Below are 20273 nucleotides of genomic sequence, written 5' to 3'. Positions count from 1 at the left end.
TTCTTTGTTACTATTTAACATTATCCATTTTTATTCCTCATGCCTTTCTGGTTTCCATCTGTTCACAAACATCTGCTTTTTTCAACATCTTTACCCCAAACCTGATCTCCAGTTTCTCTTAAGTTATCGACCCAGAAAATGAACTCTCTCACTCCGTTGATGCTTCCTAATTTATTGAGATTTTCCAGCCTTTGTTTATATTTTCAGAGCACAATATGCAGTTATGTCTTCAAAGTATTAACTTTGTTCCATCATGATCTTAGACTAATATCTATAACTGCCTATTTTACTTTTAAGCACTTTATGCAAAGAAAAATGATTTTGCTCTTTGTATCTCTAGGACTAGTTGAATGCTATTTGGCTTCAAACAGCATTCGTGAAGCAATGGTTATGGCAAATAATGTATTCAAAACACTGGGTCCAAATGCCCAGACGTTGACACTCTTTGCGACTGTCTGCTTGGAAGATCCGATGACACAGGAGAAAGCTAGAACACTTTTGGATAAAGCTCTGGCACAGAAATCTGATTATCTGAAAGCAGTGGTCAAAAAAGCAGAACTTCTGAGTAAGTTATATTTTCTTATTTTTTTTAAATTTTGTGTGTGGGTGTGTGTTTCGATGTAAGAATAGGCAGGTGTGGAATGTGCTAAACACCAGATGGGGCACAAGTATTTTTAGGTGTTCCATTATAAACACCTTGGAGATTAAATTCAACATTACAATTCCTACCATTCCAAAAGAAGTTTATAGTTTTTAGGGAATTCTTGAGTTTTTAATCATCACAGAGAAAATGTTTTTTTTCAGGAATTGTTCGTACCAGCTGGCAAATCAATAATGCAGATACAGATTTGGGCTGGTTATGGAAAAAAAGTTATTTATATTACACCTTTCATGTCTTCAAGCATGCTTTAAAGACAAGAAGTTGCATTTGAAGAGTACTGATTTTACTTATTTGAGCAAATAAGGTGATCAAATTTCACACAGCAAACTCTCACTTGGTGTAAATGAATAGCTTTTCTGAATTTGTTGCTGTGGACATGAGGGAGAAGTACTGGCTGGAAATCTGGAGCAGCACACAAAAATGTTGGAGGAACTCAGCGGGTCAGGCGACATCTGTGGAAGAAAATGAGCAATTAATGTTTCGGGCGGAGATCCTTTCTCAGGGCTGGAAAGAAAAGACAGAATAAAAAGGTGGGGGAGGATTAGGAGCACAAGCTAGCCCGTGATGGGTGAATCCAACTGAGACCCACCACTCACAGACCAAAGGCATAGTATAGTCATGGGCACTCACAAGGGTCCCAGCTATGCCTGTCTTTTTGTTGGGTATGTGGAACAATTAATGTTCCAAATCTAAACTTGCAACACTGCTTAACATTCTTTCTAAAGTGTCGCTGCTTCCTGCTTGCATGCAGAGCTTATCAATGTCATTAATTTCACCACCATCTTCTGCTCTTCCCCCTCCCCCACCTCCCGAAATTAACTTGCTTCATCTCCAACACCTCTTTCCTTTTGCTTGGTATCTACTGACTTTTTTTTTACAAACACTGATTCCCACAGTTATCTTGACTGCTCCTCTTCCCACCCTGCATCTTGTAAAGATGCTATTCCCTTCTCCCAGTTCTTTCATCACTGCTATACCTCTTTCATTCCAGGATATCAGATTTGTTTCCAGAAAACAGGGTTGCCATTCTTATGCATGCAATGCAGCCCTCACCCACATGTCCTCCATTTTCCACATGTCTTCCCTCACCCATTTTCCCCACTCCGTCCTGGTATAACAAGTCTCTACATCCAACACATTATTTTCCACAACTTCCACCAGCATCAATGGGATTCCACCATTAGACATGTCTTCCCCTTTCTTTCTCATGTTCTGCAGGGATCGCTCTCTCCATGACTCTTGTCCCTCCTCACCAAATTCCTTCCAGATACTTATTCCTGAAACCATGCTGTGTCCAACTGCCCCTACATCACCTCTCACACCACCATACAGAGCCTAAACAGTCCTTTTAGGTGTGGTAGCACTTCACATGTGAATCCTCTGGGGTCAGTTATTTAATCCAGTGTCCAATGCACCAATCCAGATTGAGAGATTTGCTTTCTTTTGCACCCTTGCTCTGTCTGCTGTAACAGCCCAGATCTCCCAGTGGCCAGCCATTTTAATTCCGCTTCCCATTCCCACAGTGACATGCCTCTTCTGCAGCCACTTTGAGGTCAGATGCAAATTGGAGGAGCAACACCTTAATTTGTCTTGGTAGTCTCTATCATCAATTGCTCTCAACTTCTGGTAACCACTCCGTTCTGTTTTTAAGCCCACTTCCTTTCATTTTCCCTTGTGCATTGTTTTGCCCCCTTCTTTTTCGCCTCACCTGCCCTTATGACCGACCCATCATGCACACCTTCTTCCCTCTTGTTCCCCACCACCTTTCATTTATTCCACTGTCGTCTATCAGATTCCTCCTTCAGCCCTTTGCCTCTTTCACTTATTATCTCCTAGATTCTCAAATCATTCCCCTTTTTCACCCTTCACCTGAATTCACCCATCATTCACCAGCTCAAGCGACAACTCCTCGTTCCCATCCCCTTTGTTTACGGTACTGATGAAGGGTCTCACTTGCAACATCAGCACTTGCAACATACTGAGTTCTTCCAGCATTTTGTGTGTGTGCGTGTATGTTTTAATCAAGAACAAATGTGGTCTTCAGATAAAATTATTGATGCAGTCGCAAGAAGAAGTTTGAATTCTTTGCAATTACTTGGTTTCCAGCATTAATTACTCATAAAATGTGCTCTGATCTTCATCCAAGTCACAATAATAAACAAACATAATCTGCCTAAACTAATTGTACTTTTCATGTCTTTACTGAACATATTGATTGATCGTTCACAGTCCAGGCTGAAAAAACATTGGGAACCCTTGTATTTAATAACTGGTAGAACCTCCTTTAGCAGCAATAACCTCCTCCAAATGTTTCCTGTAGCTGCTGATCAGACTTGCACAACCGGAAGGAAGAATTTTAGATCATTCCTCCATATAAAACTCCTTCAGGTCATGCCACAGCCTCTCAATTGGGTTAATGTCTGAACTCGGTGACATGGTCATTCCAAAACACAGATGTTCTTCTTTTTAAACCATTCTGTTGTTGATTTACTTGTCTTTCGGATCATTGAATTGTTGCATCATCCAACTTCTATTAAGCTTCAGGTGACAAACTGCTAACCTGACATTCTCCTGTAAAAGTGTCTTGATACAATTTTGAATTCGTTGTTCCCTCAACAATTGCAAACTGTTCGGGCTGTAGGCAGCAAAGTAGCCCCAAACCATGATACTCTTTTCACCATGCTTCACAGTTGGGATGAGGTTTTGGTGTTGGTGTGCAGTGCCGTTTTTCCTCCAAACATAGCAGTGTGCATCCTGCCAAGTTCAGCTTTTGTCTCAACTGTCCACAGAACATTTATCCCAGAAGAACTGTGGAACATCCAGGTGGTCTTTTGCAAACAAGATGTGCAGCAATTTTTTTTTTGAGAGCAGTGTCCTTCCATGAAGTTTAAGAGACTACTAGACAGGTATATGGAGGAATTTAAGCTGGGGGGGTTATATGGGAGGCAGGGTTTGAGCGTTGGCACAACATTGTGGGCCGAAGGGCCTGTAATGTGCTGTACTATTCTATGTTCTATGAACATCATTCAAGACTTTAGCAAGTTCTAGAGATTTCTGCATGTCTTTTGCTGTTACCCTTGGGTTCTTTCTCATCTCCTTCAATATTACATTGTGCTTTTGGTATGATCTTTACAGGATACCCACTCTTGGGAAGACTAACAACAGTACAGTTTCCTCCATTTATAGAGAATTTATCTTACCGTGGACTGATGAACACTTGGGTCTTTAGAAATGCTTTTGTAGCCTTTTCAGTTCATGCACCTCTACTGCTCTAAGATCTTTTGAAAGTTGTTTTGATTGAGGCATGATGCTCATAAACAGATTTTTCTTGAGAAAAGCAGGCTGTCAGTAACCAGACTAGTGTGTCTTTTCTCTAGGGCAGGGCACTTCTACAACCCAAACCTCCCATCTCATCTCATTGATTGGAACGCCTGACTCCAAATAGCTTTTGTAGAAGGCATTACCCTAGAGGTTTACATACTTCTTTGAACTTAGACTGTGATTGTTTGAATGGTGTACTCAGTATTGACAAGAAGAAGCACAATTGTTTTTGTGTTATTTAGAAGATTGTCTATTATTGTGAAGTGGATGAAGATCAGACCTCATTTTATGAGTAATTAGTGCAGAAAACCAGGTAACTGCGAAGGGTTCACAAACTTTTTCTTGCAACTGTAAATGGTGCCTGACAGATCTGATAATTTATATATTTCTCAGTTTAGCAGGTAACCTGCATTTCTGTACTTTTCCCCTGGAAAATTGCAGGAAAAACTTGGCATGTAATGTTCATTTTTCTGGAAATTTTGTCTAGGGTACTTTGACCCATTAATCCTTTAACATTTAATTCTGTTATTTAATGAAATAGGTATTCTGGGGCATAGCTGAATAGATATACAAATACTAATATAAAAACAGCCCAAACTAACTTTGTATTACTGTCATTTATAAAACTTAATTTACCAACTATACTCCTCGTGTTTTATGTTAAGCCATGTGACCAACAAAAGCACAAATGCTTTCATACTAAATCTGTTGCAGAAAGGGTTTGGATATAATTACCCAACGCTGGTTCTGGTTGACCACTGATTTTCCAGACGACTCTTTTAATTCGGATGAAATTACAAGATGTAGTTTGCTAGGAGGCCACCAGGTGGCACTGTCTGTAGCACATGCAAACCTTCGCTATATGATATTTTATGTGTACACAGTAATTCGTGGAGGCCCAACCTATCACAGTAGCAGTGGAGGGACCAGGTTATGAGTCCTCTTCTAATTTTGGCTGCTTCTTCAAGCAGGCATGGAGATTTGACTGCCTTTTCTTAAGCTTCCGCTTATTAAGCAGTTCTTGTTAGCAGCAAATCATGTTGCAAACATGTTTCTTTCCCTTATTGCTTCGCTCCCAGCCAGGGTCATTATCAATGAACTGATCCATGATTTGTGTGATCGTAGTGACGCTAGTGCTGAGGGATCTTGTGGTGAGGTTTCTTGCTGGTGTTTCCACTTCTCCATCTGTGTCCTCAGATTTGCCTACGATGCGCTGCTCTGCCAATTCTCGAAGCTCTTAGTTGTTAAGGCTCTCACCATGAGAATGCAGTAACTCTTCAACATCACCATCATTAACATCTCCTAATCCCGCTTCATTGGCCAGTCGCTGATGTTTTGCATGACTGATTCCGCCTGAAATCCAAGGAGTTCCACATCTGTGCAAATGCTTTTCCTAGGCACCTTAGATGTACTACCCTTACTGGAAGTTGCAGGCCATTTTCCTGACACTATGGGGGGGAAATAATGAAATAAATTGGCAAGGGAGCAAGAATGTTTGCACACACAGGGATGGTAAAGTGTGAATTAATATGTGATTGGCTGTGAGTGACTCAGCTGTAATGGTGGCCATTCTTGAGAAGTTTTAAATGTTGTTTAAAAATGACAAAAAAAATCATTCTAAAAATTTCAATAAAGAATTGAATAACCGTGTTATAATGAATCAGCGCTTATGCAGGGTCTGAGTGTACTTGTGGTGGTAGTCCCAATATTTTGTACTTATTCTTGCTTATTTTAGGTCAATTTTACCCTAGCTGTGACTTCTAAGTCCCAGTGGTGGTGTCAAACATAAACATGGACCAGTGTATTTGACCAAAAGAAACTGGACCAATGTGTCTCTGTGCGTAAGTTGTGTGACTTGTATGACATTGGTTCGTCAACTGTGTATGATATAAAGCACCAAACAGTGCTTGTTAGAATCACTGTTCTATGCAAACAGTGATCTGCTAAATCAAATGAACATTAGAAAAACTATGAAAGTTGGTAAGAGCACTGAGCATGATTGAGTGATGATTGAATGGTTAGAGTGATGGAGTTTGTTGGGCAGTATGATAATGAGCCAAGGTAAGTTGTTCCATAAAGAACTTAAAGTAGAACATGCGTGTGACTGTAGTGAAGGATGGCTTCGAAGGTTTAAGAAGTGCTGTGGAATTTCCATGCATAAAGTGTGTGGAGAAAAACAATCTACAAACCATGAAGGAGCTACCAAGTGCGTGGACGAATTTGTGAAGCTCATAGCTGATGAAAACCTCAGTGCTGAGCAGGTGTGTAGTGCAGATGAAACTACATTATGCTGACAATGCACACCTAGGAAAACATTAGCAATGGGAGATGAAGAGGATCCAAGTAGTCTTGATGAAGAAAAGCTATGTGAGTGAATGTTTGTTGACGACGAAACACTTGTTGTGCATCACCTTACAGACTGGGAAATTATAGACTGTGTTCTGAATGCTGATTAAAAACACTGCAAGTGATAAAGATGGCAGCGATGATGATGGAACTAAGATTTACTATTGACAAGTTAATTGAGCTGCTGGATGATTTAATCAAAGGGTTAGAGAAACGTACCTTTGTGACGGAACAAGAGCTAATGAATTTTTATTTGTGCAAGAAAAATTACACAGAGATAAATCAAAACACATGAAACAACTTTGCCTGGATGAAATCTTTAAAAGGATAACCGAGAAGCAATATTCTTTGTAAGCACAGTAATTAATAAATTTACATTTAATTTTTGTTTAATAATCCTTTTTAAGCTTCTACAGTCTATTTTTGCCATTATTGTTGTGTGACCTCTTTTAATCCAGTAAAAACATTAATCCAGCAAGGCTCAGGAACTGAGGGTGCCAGAAAGTCAATGGTCAACCTGTAGTGTTTAACGTTGCATTAGAATAACAGGTGAAAGACTAAGTGCTCTGATTTTTTTTTTCAAAGAACAAAATTAAGTTTCTAACAAATCACCGAAGAAGACATTAAATGCATAAGTTGGATGATTGTTAATTTCAGTTGATCCATCTGAGAGAGGTTGGAGCAAAAGCAAAGTGCATGGATGAGAAAGGAGAGGTAGAGCGAACGAAGCCCTGCCTCTACTGTAGTCTGTGTGAAAGCTACACATGCCTTAGAGCTGGTTACTTGCTCACCCCTTGTCGGGTAATTGAAGAATCTGCTATAAATTATATTTTGCTTTTTGAATATTTGAAGATTTACCAGTTTACTATTCAAATCTTATCAACACTTTAGGCCGTGAACAGAAATATGACGAAGGCATAGCTCTCCTGCGAAATGCATTGGCAAATCAGAGTGTTTGTATTCTGCATCGGATGCTTGGAGATTTTCTTGTAGCTGTAAGTGACTACCAGGAAGCAATGGACCAGTACAGCATTGCATTAAGGTACATGAGTGAGACTGTTTCATTTGCTCTTGCATCGTGCCTCTTCACTGGTTTGCAGAACTTGCACCTGAAGTTAAACACATATGAACTTAGTTTCTGAAACAAGTTTAAATTGACATCTATTGTCATCTGCTATTTCCAAAGAGGTCTGGTAATATTTGAGCCTAGTGAGCAAATCTGGGAAAAGTAGAAAAAGAAACATTTGGTGATTTGCAAGGCAAAGCTTTAAACTACAGAGGTTTCACATCCATGTCCAAAATATCTTCAGATGATGCAATCTGGAAAAAAATATTTATTCAGCTTGAGTAAAAGTACTTTAATATAAAATATATCAAATATATTAAAGTGGTTTTACTCATAATTTGGATTAAAAAAAATTTGAAATCAGCTTGTCTTTAAACACTAAGATTAATATGGTTCTTAAGTCACAGTGCTTAAGATGTCCCTCACAATGTCTTCCTGTAATAAGTTCTCCTCCTTGTAGGGCTCTGCTACATACTTCAACAAGATGGAAGGTTCATTAGAGTACTTGGTCTATGATAGTTGATGGGTTTACCAACAAGGTTTTGGACAGTGGCAGGTTTGACTGTAATGCTGACTAGGTCGTTGATAATCAATGGTAAATTTTCTAATGTGAACCCTAAATTGAGTTATAAATTGGCATGAATTGTCTTGGGGATGACAGCAGAGCTGAGGTTTCTGGAAATAGTTCACAAGGTGCAGGATAGATATATCCCACTGAAGAAGTTGTTCTCAAATGGCAGGAGTAGGTAACCATGGCTGACAAGGAAAGCTAAGGACTGCATAAAAGTCAAGGAAAGGGCATTTAAGGTAGCAAAAGTGAGTGGGAAGTTGGATGATTTGGAAGCTTTTAAAATCCAACAAAAGGCAACTAAAAATGCTATAAGAAGAGAAAAGTTGAAATATGTGGGCAAACTAACCAATAATATAAAGCAGGATACCTAAAAGTTTTTCACTTGTATTAAGAGTAAAAGGGAATTGAGAGTTGATATTGGACCACTGGAAAGTGATGCTGATGAGGTAGTAATGGGGGACAAAGAATTGGCAGATGAATTCAATATGTACTTTGCATCAGTTTTCACTGTGGAAGACACCAGTGTGCCAGAGGTCTGTGAGTGTCAGGGAGCAGGAGTGAGTGCCAGTGCTATTACAATGAAAAAAGTGCAAGGCAAACTCAAAGGTCTAAAGATGGGGACAAGTTTCAAACATCAGAGGTGCAGAGGAGCTTGGGAGTCCCAGAAGATTAATTTACAGGTTGAGTCTGTGGTAAAGAAGGCAAATGCAATATTGGCATTTATTTCAAGAGGAATAGAATATAAAAACAAGGAGATAATGCTGAGGCTTTATAAGAGATTAGTCAGGCTGCACTTGGAGTATTGTTGACAGTTTGGGCCCCATATCTCAAAGGATGTGTTGTCATTGGAGAGAATCCAGAGGAGGTTCACGAGGATGATTCCGGGAATGAAGGGGTTAACATATGAGGAGCATTTGGCAACTTTGGGCCTGTACTCACTGGAATTTAGAAGAATGTGGGGGGGATCTCATTGAAACCTAGCGAATGTTGAAAGACTAAGATGTGGAGAGGATGTTTCCTATGGTGGTGGTATCTAGAGCTAGAGGGCACCTTTATTTAGGGGCTACCTTTTAGAATAGAGATGAGGAGGATTTTTTTTAAGAGTAATGAATCTGTGGAATGCTCTGCCAGAGATTGCGGTTGAGGCAAGTCCGTATGTATATTAAAGCAGGTTGATAATTTCCTGATCAGTCAGGGCATCAAAGGATATGGCACGAAGGCAGGTGTATGTGGTTAGGGGGATCGGCCATGATGGAGTGGTGGAGCAGACTCAATGGGCTGAATGGCCTAACTTTGCTCTTATGTCTTACAGACTTTTTGAAAGGAACAGTAAAGGGGTATGTGTGGAAAAAGCTTCTGTGGAAGTGAAAATAATCTTTTGTTCTTACTACCCTTTTCTATCTAGAATAATGCTTCATTTGAGTTTTACTATAACCAGATCTAACTAGTTTACATAATGTAACCTGCTCATTAACAATCTCTTTCCTCCCCTCTGCTGATGGCAGAAAGTGCAAAAGCTTGAGAGCATGTACTGCCAGATAAGAGGACAACTTCCATCTCACCGTTGTTATCAGATTCTTGAATGGACTTCTCACACACAAAGATGAACTCGATCTCTCGATCCACCTTGTTGTGGCCCTTGCTCCTTGTCGACCTACAAAATATATTCTACATTCTTTTTACTACCTCAATGAAATTGCAAGATAAATAGCTTTTCACTGTATCTCAGTATATGAGAAATAAGCCTATATGTCTTCTGTACATCACCTTTTAATAACCTTTTTTTTTTGCATTATTCTTGTTTTTGTTATTCTTGACTATGGGATGTTAGAACTTTAATTAAACACAGCTATCTTCCACCCAATTCTTAAGTTTTGACTTAACTTCATAATGAGTACAATTAGATCATATTCCCTTTTCCAGAACATTGTATTTTCAGGAGTAACTCATTTTATCTTTTGCAGCCTGGATCCCAATGATCAGAAGTCATTAGAAGGAATGCAGAAGATGGAGAAGGAAGAAAGTCAGACTGAAGCAGCTCAGGAGGAGGATGTGGATGACATGGAGGGGAGTGGGGAAGAAGGGGATCTGGAAGGGAGTGACAGTGAGACTGCACAGTGGGCAGACCAAGAACAGTGGTTTGGCATGCAGTAAGGAAAACATGATAAACTTCACATGGGCCTCTTCAAATGAACTTTCATGCTTGGAATCCATGTTTCTGTTACCTAGCTACCTTGGATTTTATAATAAATTATAATCATAGCATCCTAATACAGAGGGAATACATGGTCAGGGATCTGTTGTCTCGTGTTGTGTTTCTATTACAAGAGTACCTAGTTTTGTTTTACAGAAACACTTGCTCTCCATGATGTTTTATTCAAACCCGTTAACTGGCGCAGTGATACTTGAGTGGGCTGATGTGACCTTTGTAATGTTACTTATAAATTGAACTAAGTGTGAGACTTTGTGAAATCTACACATTTTTGGAGTAAGGCAAAACCAGGCTAAACTCAGACTGCTGAAATACTTTGCTAATTTTCATGAAAGCTTTAAAATAAAAACTGGACAGCCAAGGAATGAAACATTAAAATATATAAATCTTGATGGGAAATTATATAAAGTGATAGACTTCATGCATTTGTTCAGTCACTTACACTGTGAACTACCTTAATTTTTACCCTGACCTGAGTCTTTCCATTGAAAGCATAATTTTCTCTCCAATGCCACATCATTAAAAAAAAGGGGTTTAAACTATTCTTGGACCCATTACCAATTATACTTTTACTGTATGAAGGCCCAGATTTGCTTTTATCTTTGGTGCTGGCTCGCTCTTTTTAATTCATGCAAGAATTAAATTTGCACACTGCTGTATCCAGTTTCACCAGGCATTGTGGATCATATAACTTATTGTTTATATTAAATCCTTTTGACAGCTGTGATGCTCTGTACTGTCTCACCAGCTAGTTCTTGCAATAACTGTTTTGATAACTGTATTGTGTATTTTGTAAAGAATGGGGTTAAAATGAAATTTTTCAGTACTGATTAAAATGTATACAGTGTATACACTGTAGATGTGAGTATCATTGTATATGAAATGCATGTCTTTTTCTTTAAATAAAAATTGATGTCCTCCTTTTGTTAGTAGCTACTTTTTCTTAGTTGTAAGTGAATTAAATGGCACCAGAGGTAACTTTTAATTGGTATCCTGGAATTGGGTGATTTGTTTTGGATGTACATCATTGACAACAAGGAACTTGCATTTCCACGTGTCTGTCGACTTGACGTGAGATCTCTTTTTTGGTTGACTGCTAATTTGCCTAAATGTAGACTGATGAATATTGAGTGGTACATTCATGAAGCTTGTTGTTCATGCCCACTTGTACCCAGAAACTCAATAAGTACTCCTGCCAGAGATCAATCGGTCACTAATTTTGAACTTGCTTCATTTCAGTTAGTGTGTACATAGATCTTAAAAACCTCTATATTAAATAAACTTATTACAGTATGTGTTTGTAACTATCTGGTCAGACAATTGCAGGCAACTGTTTGTACCCTTATAGGAAAGCAGCCAACCTTCCTTTCGTGTTTTTCCTTCTCCTTGGCAAAACCACCATTTGTTTCTTTTAATATTTTACCTGAGTTTCTGAACACCTAAGTGTCACTCTTTTTTAGCCTAACATTATCTGGCTGTACTACTCTTTGGTAAGAAACCTGCCATAAAGGAGTTCACCCCAAATGCCTTATCACAAAAATCTCATAATCTCTGAAGAGCTGGAGCATTTTACAGTTATGCCTTCACTGAAGCATAAATTCTGATACCTACCCACGTACACTGCTGTAATTACGACGAAGAAGGCAATGAATGTTGGCCTTTTATCTCATTCTGTTGTGACCTTTTGCTTGCCTTCAAATTTTTTAATCTAAAATTACACTGGTTCAACATGGTGTTTGATTAGTGTGAAATTTATTTAAAGTAAGTCCCTCTGGTTCTGTTTTATTCTGGTTCTGATCTGGACTTGGTGAAGGATTTTTATTTTGGTTATGGATTTATTTACTAGGGCTGAAAAGCCTGCTGATGATGTATATTATATAGGCTGAACTTGGTTGATTGGCCAGGCCCAGATCACAGCAAATCTTTGCAGTCATTGTCAGTAATTTTGACATCTCTGTAGCACAGCAATTCTCCCCGTGAACAAGCACAGCCAAAATGTCTAGAATGAGAAGTAAAAGCAAAAATGCCACATCTTTTGAGTCATTTTCCACAATGAAATGTTTGAGATGGAAATGAGAGAAGTGGAGACCATAATACTGGAAGAGGTTGGAGTTTGGGTGTTATTAGGAATGTATCTAAATGGTGGTACTATTATAGTTTGTTTCATTACCTACGTACACAAATTAATGTAATAAACCAGTTCTCAAAGGTGCAATTGTTACCTTGTTCTTTAGAGTATTTTTGGATGAATCTAAAGATAGTGCCCTGCACGGTTTAACTAATTTAACCTAAAACCAGATTTATCTCCAAAGTTTGGTATTTTTAGCAAATATGAAGTCAGACCTCTGTGAGTAAACTGAATCAGCTTGTTAAAGTAATCAAAGTCCCAATTAAGAAAACACTCAGCCATCAGGCAGTCCCAAGCCTCTTCACCAACTAATTCTGTTGTAAAGTATCATAGTGCAATCTCTTCAGTCAAGTATGATGTTGTCTTGGTGGGTCTTCAGGTGGCTATAGGGTGTAGGGGCTGAGAGAGAAAATGGATCAGCCATGATGAAATGGTGGAGCAGACTCGATGGGCCAAATGGCCTCATTTTGCTCCTATATCTTATTATCTGGAATTCAAATATTCTGATGTAGTGAGGGGTCCCAGACCTCTCATTACTGACCCCTTTGCTGATTGCCACACATCTGGTATATTAGGGTGGATTCCTTTAATGGAGAATGCCTGTGCGTGACCCTTTAACATGAGGAGACTGATGCATGGGCAGTCACCACACATTCCCTTACAGATCAGGGTCCAGTGGCAAAACGAATGGGGACCCTTCACTGCCATTATGATGTGCTGTCACCTTCCACCAGCTCCACCTTTAAGGTCTTGGTTGGATCGCACTTAGTTTGAACCCTTCACCTTACCACCATGAGTGATCGTACCAGGAGTTAAGCACCAAAAGGCTAAACTCCAGGTAGCTTCGCTCTCAGGAACTTACAAGCCTCTCAACCAAGGCAAGCTGACAATCCTCGGAGAAGTGCACAGCATCATAAACAGTGAACAACTTACCAGTTAATTAATTACTTAAATTACACTGGAGTAAATATTTACCCTGCCCATCTTCAGGTTGTACCGGTACACCTTTTGCATTTAGAAGCAGCAGTTTAAATTTTCTTGGAAAATTGGCAATCTCACTAGTGTCTGGCTATGTATGTACTCAACAAGACTTCAAGTCCACAATTCCAGATATCCAAGAATACTGCTGATACTGAAATGGTATTGGAAATGTAATTATACTTTTAAAGATAAAAATGGGTAAAGTGTTTAATTCGTCAGTTGAATTGACATTGCATCACATTACAGCAATGGTTCAGCCGCTGCGTTCTCTAGCCTTCTGTAGGATCAGAAGTTCCATTAGAGTGAATTTAATCTTCAACTTGCAAATAATGTTTGAAAAATGAACATTTTACATGAATTACATTGCACTGGAAATGTGGCAAGTTTTGTCACAGAATTATTTCTGAATCTTAAAAAAAGTATAAACTTATTTCCAAGCTTCAGTAGGTGTTCTTCAGCTGTTGGAGTCCTCTGTACTCAGACTGCTGGCTCTCTCTCTTTCTCCCGTTGAAGGGGGAGAGTTTCTTGCCAAATTTTCGAGTTGGAGATCTCGGGGAGAAAGAGCGACGTGGCAGACTTTAACATCGTAATCAGTGTTTTTTTTTTTGTCTTGTATAGTACCCCGTCTCACTGTGTGACACCTCTCTGCACCTTTATTGGGGAGAGAGAGAACCTGTGGTATGTCGAATTAACAGGTGAATGATTATTTTTTAGTTGTACTGCAATTTATGGTCTTTCTTGGGGGCTTTGCTGTTGCTTGCTTAGTGGGGGGATGCTTTTTGCTGCAGTGGGGGAGGAGGAGGGTCAAGCTGCTGCTTGTGTGTGGGGGGGGGGGCTAACGTTTCTACTGTCACTCATTTTTTGGGGTACCTTTCCATTTTCGTGGACGTCTACAAAGAACAAGAGTTTCAGGTTGTATATTGCATATATTCTCCAACGTTAAATGAAACTATTGAACTGCTGAACAGGGCATCTTACCATTAACTGAGCGGCCCGTGGACCCCAGGTTGGGAACCACACTGATACTGAAGATTTTGCAAATCCCTGAACTTCACCAATCCTCGTTTTCATAGTGCAAAATCAATTTGATAATCCTGAAAGCAGTATCAAAAAAAAATCCATAAAGGTTTCCCATGGCTTACCTATTTCTATGGACAAGTATAACAGATGGTGTATTGGCAGGATAGAGAACAACCACACTGTTGGCTTGTACATATTATGAAGCTAGAAAATGACACTCCATAGATATGCAGAAGGTGACAAGGAATATCCTGTTAAGAGTGAGCTACTGGCAACAGTATAGCATGACCCAAACTGAATAAAGGCAGACTAGTCCTCAGAAATGAACATGTTCCAGCTTATTGGGAAATCAGAATCTTGTTTGTATCAGTTCACTCAATGAGGCCTATTCAGAGCTCCAAGCAATTTTTAAAATATGTTTTGACGTGTTGAATTGGAATTTTAACAATCTGAATGAGGGCACTGCCAAAATAGTGTCCTAATGTTAGACAAATTGAGTCCCAGAGAGCTAGGCTGTTCAAAACCTTAGTCCCATGGAGAATTTTTGAGATTAATATGTCCTCTTGCTAGATAAGTACTTGTGTTGGTCGTTGCCCTATATTCCATGAATAGTCCCATCTAGGGAGATCTGAGAAATACGGCAGCAGATTTCACAGTTCAGAAGAGCCGTGGCCTCAGCCAGACCCGTCACTGGAATCTAACGTGACTATTTGTCCGTAATGTGGACCCTGTGATTATACCCATGGACCGCTGGTAAGAGGGGAAAGAGTAGTTTGCAGGAGGACAGATTACAATAATTAACAGAGCTTTCTTTCATTTGTAGACAGTTGCACATTTGACATCCGAATCGGACTGAAGGCAATCAGAGGATTGATCAGGTGACACTCTCAGCAAGTCAAGTTTGTCGCCATGTGCACAACCATGGTGCGGTACAGTCCAATGAGAAACTTCCCTGCAGCAACGTTACAGACAACACCCAGAATATAAAATGTGCTTAAGTTACGTACATACATTTTATAGTCAAGCTTCTTGGGGGTGAGTAGGTATCTCTGCTGTGATTTTGTACCAGAAGCTGGTCAACAGAGAGCTGCCTGTGACCAAAGGAAACGATAAAGTTCAAAGTAAATTTATTATCAAAGTACAAATGTGTCACCCTCAGATCCATTTCCTTGCAGGCATTCACAGTAGAAATACAATGGGGCCAATGAAAAACTACATGCAAACAAAGATTGACAAACAACCAACGTGCAAAGCAAGGCAAACTGTGCAAATACACGTATAAATACATAAATATTTAATATTGAGAAGCCCTTGAATGTGAATGCAGAGGTTGTGGAATCAGTTCAGTGGTGAGGTGGGTGAGGTTATCCGTGCTGGTTCAGGATATCCACCCACTCAACTTGTTAGAGATCCATTCCCCACCCCCCCCCCCCCCCCACCAACTATCCGCCGCTCATCAAGCCCGTTTTACTGAGTGTCTGGCTTGCTGAGACTCCCTGAGGTGGAGATGTGAGCTACTTTTAATAAATGACTGTACAATGTCATTTGACACTGATATCATCCCAGCCACCGCTGTTTAGGCAGAGAGCTACTACCTTCACTGCAGGATGTTTTGATCATCTTTGAAGGCAGCAGTACGAAATAGCCCACAGATGCTGTGTCCCCATTTCCCATTTCTCTAATCCTCTGATTTCCTTTTGACTCCGAGTGTTTGATTACAGCATTCTGTCGAGGATATCACCACGCTGGGAAATTTGATTCCAAACCTAACGACAGCTGATTTTCTGAAGATTGTACAGAGACTAAGATCAGCGTCGGTGCTGGGGGGCTGCAGTTACTGTTTGCTGAGAAAGCTGTTAACAAATTAACCTGCTCACCCTACCCAGAACAATGCACACAAAATGTAGATTTTCTTGTGTTTGCAATCTGCCCCCCCCCACTTCCTGGTTCTACCTATCACCTCCACCCTGCACTTCTTACTCTGACCTCTCCCTTTCCTTTCCAGTCCCGAAGGAGGGTCTTGGGCCAAAATGTTGACTGGTTACTCATTTCCATCGATGCTGCCTGACCTGCTGCGTTCCTCCAGCATTTTGTGAGTGTTGATCTGGATTTCCAGCATCTGCAGATATTTTTTGCGTTTATTTTTCAGATATTTTTGATGATATTGTTCAATCCAGCATTCCTGCACGCTGATTGAGAATAAGACAAAGCACTTTGCGTTTCGATCGGCAAACAAACAGCGTCTAGGCTCCGCTCCCCCTGCCACAAGCAGGACTTCTCAGTGCCCAAATGTTTTAATTCCCATTCCCATTCCACGGCCTCCTCTTGTGCCATGATGAGGTTAACCTAGAGTGCAGGAGCAACACCTTATATTCTATCAGGTTAGACTCCAACCTGAAGGCATGAACATCGAATTCCCCTTCCAGTAGAAAAAAAATCCCTTCCCCCCCCCCCTTCTTCTATTTCCCACTCGGTCTCTTACCTCTTCTCAGCTACCTATCACCTCCTCCTCCCCTTTCTCCTATGGTCCACTCTCTTCTCCTATCAGATTCCTTCTTCTCCAGCCCTTTACCTTTCCCACCCACCTGGCTTCACCTATCACCTTCTCACTACCCTCCTTCCCCTCCCCCCTCCTCTTTATTCTGGCATCTTCCCCCTTCCTTTCCAGTCCTGAGGAAGGGTCTCAGCCCGAAATGCGGACTGTTTATTCTTTTCCATAGATGCTGCCTGACCTGCTGAGTTCCTCCAGCATTTTGTGTGTGTTGCTTGGATTTCCAGCGTCTGCAGATCTTCTCACGTTCCTCTTGTGACTTCGCATTTCTAGAATGTTTCGATCTGCTTTGACTTAACTTTCACCCCACATACTTTCCATCATAAAACTGTCCAATTCATTTCTAAAATATTGCCCAACTCCGCTCCTACCTTTGCCTATCAGTTGCAAAACTCCTCCGCGTAACTACTGCTTCCAGTTTGGATATTTTAAAATTCTCACCTGACTTTAAACTTGCAAGCTCACAGCCTCACAACTCTGCAGCTGATTGATTATCTTGCAGCAAACATTTTTCTGTTCAGCAATGGCTCCTGGTACAAATCTTCCAGTAAGAAATTCCTAGACCCAAAAATCTCTTAATGCCATCGCATCCATGAGCCCCTTTCACCTGAGACCCTCATTAAATCTTCCAGAACCTAGCCATTTCAAGCCTACACTCATTCAGCTATGCTTCTGTCTGAGGCCCTTCCCATTACTCACTTAGTTCCAAGGTTCAGGATCACTTATTGTCATTCTTCAGCACACAAGTGCAAAGGGAAATGAAAAGATTGTTACTCTGGATTAGATGCAGCATAAAAACTAAAGCACCGTGGACATAAAGAACAAAGAAGTTGCAAGTTCGGTCAAAGAACTATTTGGCCAGACTTCTAATGCCACCCTTTCAATACTTCTTAGTGAGGTAATGATAAAAATATGAAGTGTTTTCTTTCTTTAATTTTGCTTTAGAAGCTGTGTATAAATGCATAATGTTGCTATAGAATGAATTGCATATTAGAATACATAATTGTACTGCGGAGAGCATTCTGACAGGCTGCATCACTGTCTGGTATGGGGGGGGAGGTGGGGCTACTGCACAGGACCGAAAGAAGCTACAGAAAGTCATAAGATTAGTCAGCGCTATCTACTACTAGCCCCTGTAGTACCCAAGACATTTTTAAGGAGCAGTGCCTCAGAAAAGGACCCCTATTAATCTCTTCTGATCGTTACCATGAGGAAGGAGGTACAGAAGCCTGAAGGCACACACTCAGTGATTCAGGAACAGCTTCTTCACTTACGCCATATGATTCCTAAATGGATATTGAACCCGTGAACACTACCTCACTTTTTAAAAAGTATATATTATTTCTGTTTTTACACGTCTATAAATATATATACACACACTTGCTGCTATTTATTTATTTTTAATATTTTTTCTATCTATATTATCATGCATTGCATTGAACTGCTGCTGCTAAGTTAACACATTTCACGACACGTGCTGGCGATAGTAAGCCTGATTCTGATTCTGAAAGGAAAAGTAATCAATGCTGAAGGGTTTCGGCCCGAAACGTTGACTGTACTCTTTATCCATAGATGCTGCCTGGCCTGCTGAGTTCCTCCAGCATTTTATGTGTGTTGCAGTCAAATCAATGATGTACCACAAGATGGCAGTGTGGAGCACTGACAAGATGACATGAGCCAATTAATATATAGAAAGCAGATGCAAAACACAGCTTTACCTCCTCACTCCCCCAACTCTCTGCTTCTTCAGGGATCACTCCCTCTGTGACTCCCTTGCTTACTTGTCCATCTCGCCAGTCTCCCTCCTGCAAACAGAAGTACTACACCTGCCCATTCACCTCCCTCCTCACCTCTGTTCAGGGCCCCAAAGAGTCATTCAAGGTGAGGCAACACTTCACCTGCGAATCTGTTGGGGTTGTGTACTGTATGCCTGCTGCTCCCGATGTGGCCTCCTCTACATTGGTGAGGGCCGACTTAGGGGAACATTTGACAAGCACCTGCACTCCATCTGCAACAAGAAGGATTTACCGGTAGCAAACCATTTTAATTCCAATCCCCATTCCCATTCCGACATGTCAGTCCATGGCCTGCTGTACTGCCATGAGAAGGCCACTCTCAGAACGAAGGAGAAACACTTTATATTCTATCTGGGAAGACTCCAACTCGATGGCTTGAATATCGATTTCTCTAACTGCCAGTAAGTTTTCCCCCTCCACTGTCCCCCTTCCTCCATTCCCCACTCAGGCTCCCCTCTTAACTCTTTCTCTGCTCTTCGCCTGCCTATCCCCTCCCTCTGGTAGCCCTCCTCCTCCCCCCATCAAATTCGTCTACCTTTCACCTCCAAACTTTTTATTGCATCACCCCTTGCCCCTCTCCCACCTGTCTTCACCTCTCACCTTCCAGCCTGAACTCCTTCACCTCCCCCCACCTTCTTATTCTGGCTTCTTCCAGTCCTGATGAAGAATCCCGGCCCGAAACATCGACTGTTTATTCATTTCTATAGATGCTGCCTGACCTGCTGAGTTCCACCAGCATTTTGGGGTGTGTTACTCTAGACTTCCAGCATCCACATGATCTCTTGTGTTCATACAGATGCTATGAGATTCTGCAGATGCTGGAAACACTGAGCAACACACACAATGCTACAGGTGTGACAGGTGCGACAGAGTACAGGTAAAGAAGGAGGGAGTATTGCCTTTTTGATGAGGGAGAGCACAACTGCACTCCCAACTACAATCCAAATGATGGAATGATGGAAAAACAACAAAAACAAAAATACTGAAATAGTCAGTAGGTCTCTGTGGAGGAAGGCATAGAATTGATTCCTCTCAGAAATGTCCCCTCTGCAAACTCCCTGACAAGTACCTCAACATTTCACTTATTCAAATAGGTTCATTCTCACTGTTACAAAAATCTAGCCTGTCCAAACATTCAATTTTAGACAAATTATCATTCCATGTCTTTGTCTAATAAACCCCCTTGGCCCTCTTCATATGCTGTAATATTTAAAGAAGGTTACAAATGTTCTAGTATGTGCTCTAACAATGATCTTTTTTAGTGAAGCATAACCTCTTTTGTTCTCAGATGTGCAACTAATTAATGATCATTTTCCGTGAGTTTTCCTAATTACTTGCAATGCCTTCATGCAATTCATTTGTGAACCGTGCTCTAGGGCCCACAGATCCCCTCGTGTCTCTCCGAGCTCTGCAATCTTTACCATCTAGATAATATGCTTTATTTTTATGATTTCTGCCAAACTGGACCATTTCACAATTTCCCCCATTGTGCTCCACTGCCTGTTTTGTGCCCACTCATTTAATCTCTGATGTATCCTTTCAAATATATCTGATTAAGAATAGGGTTACACGGAACAAAGCACTTTGCATTTAAGTCAGTAAGCAAACAACATTTCGACC

General features: G+C 40.6%; 1 protein-coding gene across 2 annotated transcripts in view; it reads left to right on the top strand.

The window, feature by feature from the left end:
• Positions 1–11098, top strand: part of anapc7 (anaphase promoting complex subunit 7) — a 41042-nt gene extending 29944 nt beyond the window's left edge. For both annotated transcript variants that reach the window (XM_073065619.1, XM_073065620.1), the window contains exons 9-11: positions 341–565; positions 7220–7370; positions 9930–11098. In XM_073065619.1, the coding sequence (XP_072921720.1) occupies positions 341–565; positions 7220–7370; positions 9930–10119 (566 nt within the window). In that variant the 3' untranslated portion in view covers positions 10120–11098. The remainder of the gene's footprint in view (positions 1–340; positions 566–7219; positions 7371–9929) is intronic.
• The last annotated feature ends 9175 nt before the right edge of the window (positions 11099–20273 follow it).

This window comes from Hemitrygon akajei, chromosome 14 (genome assembly GCF_048418815.1).
Source record: "Hemitrygon akajei chromosome 14, sHemAka1.3, whole genome shotgun sequence".
Lineage (NCBI taxonomy): Eukaryota > Metazoa > Chordata > Chondrichthyes > Myliobatiformes > Dasyatidae > Hemitrygon > Hemitrygon akajei.
The sequence above is the reverse complement of the archived record's forward strand: the minus strand, read 5'-3'. Positions and strand labels throughout refer to the sequence as shown.